Source organism: Phaseolus vulgaris, chromosome 5 (genome assembly GCF_000499845.2).
Source record: "Phaseolus vulgaris cultivar G19833 chromosome 5, P. vulgaris v2.0, whole genome shotgun sequence".
In the NCBI taxonomy this organism is placed as follows: domain Eukaryota; kingdom Viridiplantae; phylum Streptophyta; class Magnoliopsida; order Fabales; family Fabaceae; genus Phaseolus; species Phaseolus vulgaris.
Genome location: NC_023755.2, coordinates 3,252,331 through 3,262,293, shown reverse-complemented (window position 1 = coordinate 3,262,293; position 9,963 = coordinate 3,252,331). Strand labels below are relative to the sequence as shown.

The 9,963-nt window shown below is 28.3% G+C and overlaps 1 protein-coding gene across 1 annotated transcript; it reads left to right on the top strand.

Annotated features, from left to right (window-relative positions):
• Window positions 1–5,749: 5,749 nt before the first annotated feature.
• On the top strand, window positions 5,750–8,837 carry LOC137834864 (cinnamoyl-CoA reductase CAD2-like). The gene is made up of 6 exons (XM_068643087.1): window positions 5,750–6,002; window positions 6,109–6,278; window positions 6,362–6,553; window positions 7,607–7,769; window positions 8,009–8,195; window positions 8,557–8,837. The coding sequence occupies exons 1-6, from the start codon at window positions 5,882–5,884 to the stop codon at window positions 8,699–8,701; spliced, it is 978 nt and encodes a 325-aa protein (XP_068499188.1). The 5' UTR covers window positions 5,750–5,881; the 3' UTR covers window positions 8,702–8,837.
• Window positions 8,838–9,963: the final 1,126 nt, after the last annotated feature.

Sequence of the window (9,963 nt, the reverse complement as noted above, 5' to 3'; positions counted from 1 at the left end):
TTTTGATTGTGTTTAGATTTTTTTTAAGATAATGAAAATAATAAATAAAATTAAAATGTTTGATATAAATATTATTATAATGAAGAATAATCACTAAATTATAAAAATTAAAATATGTAAAAAATTATAAAAATATATCATTATTTATTAATATTATTATAATTAAATACCAATGTCTGTTAATTGTTTGACGAAAGTCCTCAAAGATATGATGTGCAGTTTTCATGAAGTCTGTTTTGGTGGTTATATCGAGGTTTCACTTTTTAGCACTGTAATATACAAAAGGGTAATGTAAACTTTTAATTGGGATGTAAACTTTAAATTAGTTACTATGTAAACTAAAATATATTTAATAATAATAGAAATTAATTTAAAAATTAAATATTTTTTAATTTTTAAAATAATCTCTAATTTAGTTAATATAGTAATTAATTATTTTTACATTTTATCTTTAAAAAATAATTTTTATTTGATAATTTTTAGTAGTGATAGAAAAAAATAAAAGAAAACGTTATTTAAATTGTTGACTAAAATTAAAGATATTATTTTAAATAATATTTTTTAGATATTATCTAAATTAAAAAATCGAGTAGTGGAAGTATTATTTGGAATGCAATTATTATTTATTAAACAACCAATCAAGTATTGTTTAAAATATAATCACTTGTGACTCAGCAACCAAGTATCATTTGAAAAATAGTCACTATTAGTTAAGACTCTTTGAATATGATTAAAACTGAATATTGTTTGAGCAATTAAATAGTCACTATTAATTAAGATTGAGTATTGTTTAAACATAATATTGGTTAAAACTAAATATTGTTTGAATCACAACAGTTCTTAACTAAGACTGAAAATTGTTTGGAACACAATCATTCCGATAAAAATACTTGAATCACAATAGTTCTTAATTAAGACTGAAAATTGTTTAAAACACAATCACTCCTGATAAATATTTGGTTACAATATAATGTGATCAAACAATTATATAATTATTCACTAAAATAAGTGTTATACAAGATAAAGTTCACTATTTAGATTGCTAAAGAACACGCTTAATATTTCAACTTCATTCATATTTGTTTATAACTTTGTAAGTTTGTGTAAATTTTCAACTTTTTTTTTTTAAATATCTTCTATATAAATAGAGTTGTGTCATTGCCGTTTGATATTGTAAGACAAAAGGAATTATTTCGTTTTATAATTGCGTTTGTCCTTATAGATTTAATGGTTGTAATAAATGTTATTCATAAAACATTAAATGTATATTTCTATTTGAAGGAACATTCTAATACTAACATAACTTATATGTCCACGACATTAAATACATATTTATATTTTTTATATGAATAAATATTTTGATAACATAATTTATTAATCTAAGTATACGAAAATATAATTTATTAGTTTTATATAAGTATACGAAATTGATTGACTACGTACAAAAATATGTAGAAATGATAAATTGTTATTTCTAGAAGGTTGTAGACATAAAGTAATGTTAACACCTTATTCTTTAATACATATTATGATATTGACAATTTTTGTAAAATTGTCTTGATGGTTAGAGAAAGTATAAGCATTAATATATTAAGGTTGTAAAATGAAATACCAAAAACAATATTTTATTACATAAAAGTTAAAACCTATAAAACAAATATACATAAACAAGTAAGTATGCATCTACTAATATCAACTGAAGCAACTACGTGTATCAAAAATTTATTTTTATATACTTTATTGTAACAAAAATAACTTGGACCTGTCAGTATTTTCTCTAATAAAATCACCGACATTCCAATTTATTTATAATTTGATATTCTATAAATATACTAATTGACACACGTGAGGTTTTTTTTACGAGGATATGAGTTTATTAGAAACTATGAAAAGATAAAAAGTATTAAAATGAGTATGTACGGACATGAACATCTAGGCACGAAATTACTAGCATAATAAATTATTAACAGCTACAGTTAAGGCATCACTTCCAAACAATTTAATTGAAAAAGATTCTGAAATATTGCCTCTAGGCTTTTCATGTTTTGATTTGGAAAATAATAGTTTTATAGCTTTTAGAGCTAAAGTTATATATATTGTTATGTGGTAATAAAAAATAAATTTATATTTAATAATATAAAAAATATTAAAATAATAATATTGAGAATTATAATCTGATGGTATAAAATTTTTGGAATTTTGATGTATAAGGTTCAGACACTCTCTTAAATGGCGTATCTGTGTCGGACACACGTATTGGTGTCGACACTCGTAAACACTCGTAGGACACTTATCGGTGAAGTGTTAAATTCAATAAATATTTATTGGATTTTTGAAAATTCTAGCATGGTTCTATAACACAATTTTAAAAGGTATAAATACAATAATTTTCTAAAACTCAAATTTATTGTATAAATTTTTATTATGATATAAAAATAAAAAACAAATTCTTTTAAATCAGTTATAAAAAATATATGCCTGCTCTCAAAAGAATCTAAAACATACTTCTACACATTGTTAATTTTACATTTATCTTCAATTAATGCCCGCGTGTAAATATTCCTATTTCAATAGTGAAAGTGCTTTTTCAGCTATTAGGTATTTCTCAAACTGATGGACGTAATGAGCCAGTCCAACCTTTATGTTGGAAAGCCAAGTCCTTATATCGAACTGTGAGTTTTGCTCCGGCTGCGAGTTACTCGATGAATTTTCGGCCACAGGTAACGGAAGAAAAAGACTTGGATGTGAAAATGATGGTGAAAAGGAGTGTGCCGTAGGATAAGAGATATGAGCAACCCAATAAGTGTAAAGTTACAGTAGATAAATATTGAAAACAAGCGTCACAACCTTGAATCACCTTGAACAGTAGAGTCAAATTAAGAAAATATAATAATTTTCAAATTAAACACAATTATTATATGTACAATATTTTACACAATTAATTTAATTATCTGATTATTTAAAATAATTATTTTAATTACTTCTTTTACTTTTAAAATGGTTTTCTAGACAAAATAATTTAAAAAAAAATTATTTTTCTTTTTTCACAAATTAGTCTTATTTTATGCTGTTTATATCGGCTTTTATTATTTTGACTTAATTAATGCTTTTAAAAAATTATTAAATATAAATAAATTTTAGAAAAAAAATATTTAATTATTATATTAAAAAGATTAGATAGTATATCATATACTAAAAAATTATCATTATTTAAATTTATTTTTATAGAAACTTGCACAAAATTTACAAAACATAATTTACAAACAGAAATTATAAAACAGAACTTACACAGTATTTGCGAAACTAGAAACTTATATAAACTAGAAACTACAATATTTATTCAGCTTCTTGATTTCTTTGTAAATTTTAACGTTTATCTCCAATTGATTTTATTCCTATCGCTTCTAAATTTTCCCATTTCAATCGTGAAAGTGTTTTTTCATCTGCTAGGTGTTTCTCGAATTGATGGACGTATTGAACTAGTTCGACCTCTATGTTGGAAAGTCAAGTTCTTATATCGAACTGCGAGTTTTGCTTCAGTTGCGTGTTGCTCGATGAATTTTCGGTCATAGGTGACAAAAAGAAGAAGACTTGGGTGTGAAAGAGGAGTGTTGTAGGATAAGAGATATAGAAGATACGAGAAGACTTGGGTATGGAAATGATGGTGAAGAGGAATGTGTTGTAGGACAAGAGATATATGAGATATGAGTAATCCAAGAAATGTGCAACATAAATATCAAATATTAAAGTAGAACAAGTGTGACAACTTTGAACGAGATAGCCAAAGGTATTAAGGAAATAATAATTATAAAATTAAATATAATTATGGTATGCAATTATTGTACGTACAATATTGTACATAATTATACACAATTAATTTAATTATCTGATTATTTAAAACAATTATTTTAATTACTTTTTCTACTTTTAAAATGGTTTTATAAACGAAATAATTGAAAATTTCTTACTTTTCTTTTTCCACAAATTAGTCAATCGGCTTTTAATGTTATTTTGACTTAATTAACGCCTTTAAAAAAATATTAAATATAAATAAATTTTAGAAAAAAAGTATTTAATTATTATATTAAAAATATTATCTGAAAAATTATAATTATTTAAATTTATTTTTGTAGAAACTTACACAGAATTTGCAAAACAAAACTTACACATTAGAAACTTATATAAACTAGAAACCTAAAGATTTATTCAGCTTCTTTGATTTTTTTTAAATTGTACGTTTATCTCCAATTGTTTCTATTCCTATCGCGTGTAAATCTTTCCATTTAAACCGTGAAAGTGTTTTTTTCATTTACTAGGTGTTTGTCGACTGATGGGCGTATTGAGTCAGTCCAAACTCTATGTGGAATCAAGATTGATGTGTTGACACCTAAGATAGTCTAGTCCTCTAGGTTCCACAAAGTCTAATATTACTAGACCATCTATGAGTCTTTTGACAAATAGTAGACAATATGAGTTCTTAACACGAATTTGGACAACAACTTATAACAATCAAATATTTTGTATATAAAATTAAGTGTTCAAATCATTATCTTTATCAACCATTTTATTCATATTTGGAAACATTTTATGACAAACAATCTTATAATTGTCTACTAAGAAAAAAAAAGTGAATTTATGTGTTTGTATTTTATTGTGATTAAATGTTTATATGTATATATCTTTTTGAATTGTTTATATAGACAAAACAAAGACCTTTAAATATTTAAATTAAAATTTTACTTATCAATCATCCAAACTAAAGAAGATAAAGATTTTTTTTATTGAACTTCAAGTAAATTGAGTGTTAACAAAATCAAAGCCAATGTATTTCATAAAACAAAATTAAAAAAAAAATGCTACAAATAATTTACATTTTTTTTTTATCGTACCTCACAATCAAAATGAAAGATCGTACGGTGGAAGTAAGTTGAAAATTATCAAAAGGTAAGCCCAAAACTCTTTAAAATTTGAGTAATTTGATAATGAGAGAAAGCATAAAAGACACGAACTTGTCCACAAACACTCAATTAAACATACAATTAATATTTATTTTAATATGTTTCTAAATCTTGTTAGTTTCATAATATACTTATTTATATATATATATATATATATATAAAAGTTGAGAACTTTAATTATTACAATTTTCTTTTATAAATAACTTTTTAGCTCATAAAAAATAATTCAGATTTTAATTTTATTTATAATATTTTTCTAAAAAAATTAAAATTAATATTTTTGTTTCGTATAAAATTTATGAATTATGTTCCATTAAAATTTACTTCTAAATAGATAAAAAAACATTCATTTTATAAATCGTATAAATCTTTCTTTGTTCCACATGCGGATACCATATTATATCATCATTTTAACGCTTTCTAAACAATTAATTATTTTTAATATAGAGGAATCAGAAATATTAAATTTATTTGTTTTATAAATATTAAAAACCTAATTTTATTTATTTAAGTAAAAAAAATAAACACTATATTTTAAAACTCAATATACAAATAAATTAATTTTAAGAGATTAGAAAAATATCATAAAATTTTTTAACCTCACGGTGCATCATTTGTATACAGACTCAACACAGCCTAATTAGGAGTATAAACCCTTTATAACTATTATATGATATTTAATATTATTTTTCGTATTTTTCTATAAATGGAAAATAAATTGTTTTCTTTACATTATTCTCAAATTTAGGATGAACTATATTTTAACTTGATCGATGTGGGACGCGTTTTTCGCATGTCTATTTATTTATCCATTTCTAGCGCTCTTTTCAAAACACTTTGGTTCTTATAAAAATCTCAGTCTGAGAGTGACTCAACACAGCACATTTCAACACTCAGATCAGAGCAGAAGAAGATAATCCAGAATGAGCACCGGCGCTGGACAAGTAGTGTGTGTTACCGGCGCCTCCGGTTACATCGCTTCCTGGCTCGTCAAGTTTCTTCTCCAACGCGGTTACACGGTTAAGGCCACTGTTCGCAACCTAAGTATGTGCTTTTTTTTTTCTTCTATAGTTTTTGTTTTTCTCGGTGATTATTTGTGTTGATGGTGATGCATTCGAAGATTAAAGATTGGATAAAATGTGATGTGCAGGTGATCCCAAAAAGGTAGATCATTTGCTTAACCTTGATGGTGCCAAGGAGAGATTGCATCTGGTGAAGGCGAATCTTCTAGAAGAAGGTTCCTTTGACTCTGCCGTTCAAGGTTGTCATGCTGTGTTTCACACTGCTTCTCCCTTTTTTCACGAGAGCAAGGACCCGCAGGTTTGTTCCCGTTTGCAATTCCGTTTGCGCATTCTTTTTATCTGTGGCTGTATAATATTTTGTTTTTACTTTATGTATTTCAGGTTGAGTTGCTGGATCCAGCTTTGAAGGGGACTCTGAATGTTCTGAAATCGTGTGTGAAGTCGCCCACGCTGAAACGCGTCGTTTTAACTTCTTCCATTGCTGCAGTTTCGTTCAACTACAGGCCTAAAACCCCTGATGTTGTGGTTGACGAGACTTGGTATTCCGACCCAGAATACTGTAAGGAAAATGGGGTATGTGCTGTTTCCCCTAATAAACTTTCTTTACATGTTAATCCTTATTACCGAGATGAAACTTCTTTGAAGAATCACACAAATAGTTGGTATGATCAAGTTTTGTGCTTTTTAGAAGATAACAATTAATTGTTTTTGAAGATTGAGATATACCGTTGTGCTATGCATTCACTAACTGTCTAAAAATATTGAACCGTGCACGGAACGCCAAAATGAGGTCCATAACTTCATGCGTAAAACTGACAATCATAGTGTAATACTCACTTCACTAGTTTCACTATTTGACTTTTGTAATACTTAGAGTTCACAACAATCCCCCATATTGCAAAAGTCAAGAGAAAGAAGAAAATCATAGTTCTCATATAAGATGTATTGCATCTTGAGTTGTTATATCAAACTGTATGAACTAGTCATAAATTGAAAAACTTAAAAAGTGTAGTAGTTGGTATAACAAGGCCTAAAAAGTATAACCAGTTTTTTTTTTAATTATACTCACTTCTCTGGAAGTTGCAATACGTATATTAAAAGAAAAATATAAATGCAACATTGCTCTTTACTTCCACATATATATGTGAGTCAGATCCTTCAAAGAAACCATTGGCTTAATTAACACCATTTATGAAAAAATCGAACAAAGTATCTCACGAGGATCACAACCAATAACTTTCATATGAGAATGTCTTCTATTCTTTGCTTTCCAAAGCATCTTAGTGCACAAAAGCTTTCCGCAATATGGCTAATGTTTTTCCTATTAAATTTTGATGTTAAAGCCAATGGTTTAAAATCCCGGATAGAGGTGCATAGCGGACAACTACAAAAATACTGAGTAGTAGGTTTCTTAAACAAAGCATAAGTAAACACCAACAATTATTTTAGTTGCATCCCATGTGAAGACTAGATATTGCTTCTTATGACTAAATTATGTTTGTTGTAATTTTGAGATTATGCACTCCTTGTTCACTTATTCAAAAGTCATCAAAGTGTTATAGTTAGTCATGTATATTATGTTACCTTGTTCTTCATATTTCTTGCTATTTCCAATTTATGTTTTAGATATGGTATAACCTCTCAAAGACTTTGGCCGAAGATGCTGCCTGGAAATTTGTGAAAGAAAACAACATTGACTTGGTTACAATGAACCCGGCATTGGTTGTTGGACCTCTCTTGCAACCAGAACTTAACACTAGTTCTGCTATGGTCTTAGATTTAGTTGATGGTAATTACTGTTTATACGTTATTCTCTAAAATGCCTATTATTTGATTTGCCTGCATCTTGATTAATTTTTTTCAACTCAAACTATGTTAATGTTATGGATCAAATAAAAAACATACATTAAAATGGAATATGAAAGAGAGGACTAATAATATGTTATGATTTTTCAACAACCTGTGTTATGATTCTTGGCTGAACAATTCTTAGATAATTGAAGAAACTGTTCCATCTCCTCGATTTAGGTTCGCCAACATTTAAAAATATAACTTTGGGATGGGTGGACGTGAGAGATGTTGCAATGGCCCATGTTCTAGCGTATGAGAGTGCTTCAGCTAATGGAAGATATCTGCTAGTTGAGAGAGTGACACACTTCTCAAACGTTGTGAAGATTTTACGTGATCTGTACCCAACATTGCAACTTCCAGAGAAGTGAGTATAATTATTTTGGTAGTTTCAAGATTGCAAACAATTATGTAGAACGTGAACATAAGTCCGCATCTGTTGTACCTTACCATTTGGTGCTTTATTTACTTGCTTGAAAACTGAATTTGGTGTCAGAAATGCATTCAGCACTGGTGATAAAATCGGTGTAGACGGTTTTACACCATACAGTCTGGTCAGTTTATTCAATTCAACAGCAGACAGTCTAGTCTAGTCTGTTTGTTTACATTAGACCGTCTAATCTTCTATCAGAAGGTTTAAACCATCTTGTTTGTTAGTAAAGTAAGTTTTTCCTTTTGTTATATGTTAGTCGTCTAATATGGTTTCACTTTGTGAACAATATTACCAGGTGCGTAGATGATAAGCCATATGATCCAGCATTTCAGGTTTCGAAGGAAAAAGCAAAGAGCTTGGGGATTGAATATATTCCTTTGGAAGTGAGCATCAAGGATACTGTGGAGAGCTTGAAGGAAAAGAACTTCGTCAAGTTTTAAGTTTGTGACCCTTCAAGAAACGTGGAAACCTTTATTAGTTGTTCACTTGGCTTCTCTTATGATCATGCTTATGAATAAATTTTAGTGTAAAATGAGACTTAATCAGACTGAAATAAGTTATTCTTGGTGTGGTTTACACTTCTCTTATGCTTTCATACTCTACTTTCTTATTTTAATATCTAAATTTAGCTCAATTGTCTTATAGACATTATCATCTTAAAAGCATATGGTTAATATCCAATTTCTTCCTAATAAATAAAGATATTAAATGAAATAAAGTAGAATTTATTAAAAACTTAACTTCATTTACGAATGCGGTTATTTGTAATAGCCGTATACTTAAATCATTTTTTACTCTAATTCTGAAGCGCGTCACTTACACTTTCATACTTTCTTTTTCTTAGCGCTTTGCGTTTTCTCTTCGTTTTTGTTATGGTGTTCCTCTCTTCTTTTGCGAGCTTCATTGTCTTCTCGTGTCATTATAAGTTCGTTGGAGCTCTCTTTCTTCTTCACTAATGGTTTATAAATTTTTTCGTTTCTCTTACTTTGTGTTTATTGCATTTTGTTACTACTTGTGTGGGTTTTTGCTTTGCTCCGTCGCTGTCTTCGCGTTTGCTGCCGCCGTCGTTTATGTCTCTGTTGTCGCGTCTGCTACCGCTGCTGTTGCTGCCTCCACTGTTGTCGTCGTTGCTGCCTTTCACGCACAAGGTTGATGGTGTTTTAAATTTTAAATTTTTATTTTAATGTTTAGGTTAAGGTTTAGGATTTAGCGTTTTTTATTTTTTTTATTTTTTTAAATAAGAATGCGGCTATTTACAATAGTCGCATTTATAAATCGTATTTACTAATGCGGCTAAATAGCCATATTCTTATCTATTGGATTTAAGACTACGTGTACATCAAATGCGCGCCGTTTAAAATTGAAAATAACCGTCGTCTTTTAACCTTTTAACCACTCTTATCCGAACCCAACCTTCAAATCCACTTTCCTAACAAAGCCAAGTTAAAAATCCTTAGATCATAATTCCAATACCCCGATATCGCGAGGCTCACTAACCTTTTTCCAAGAGGCCAAAACGATCTTCCTTCCGTCAAAACCTAAGGACGAGTCAATTGATGCATGATATCTTAACTCTTAGCAATGAACAAAAGAATACTGATAAGTAAAATTTTCTACACCAAATCATGCAAGCCTTACTATGCCTTACTGGTAGTCGACCTTGCGCATGATCAAATTAGTGTTTGGTTTGGTTTAATGGTTT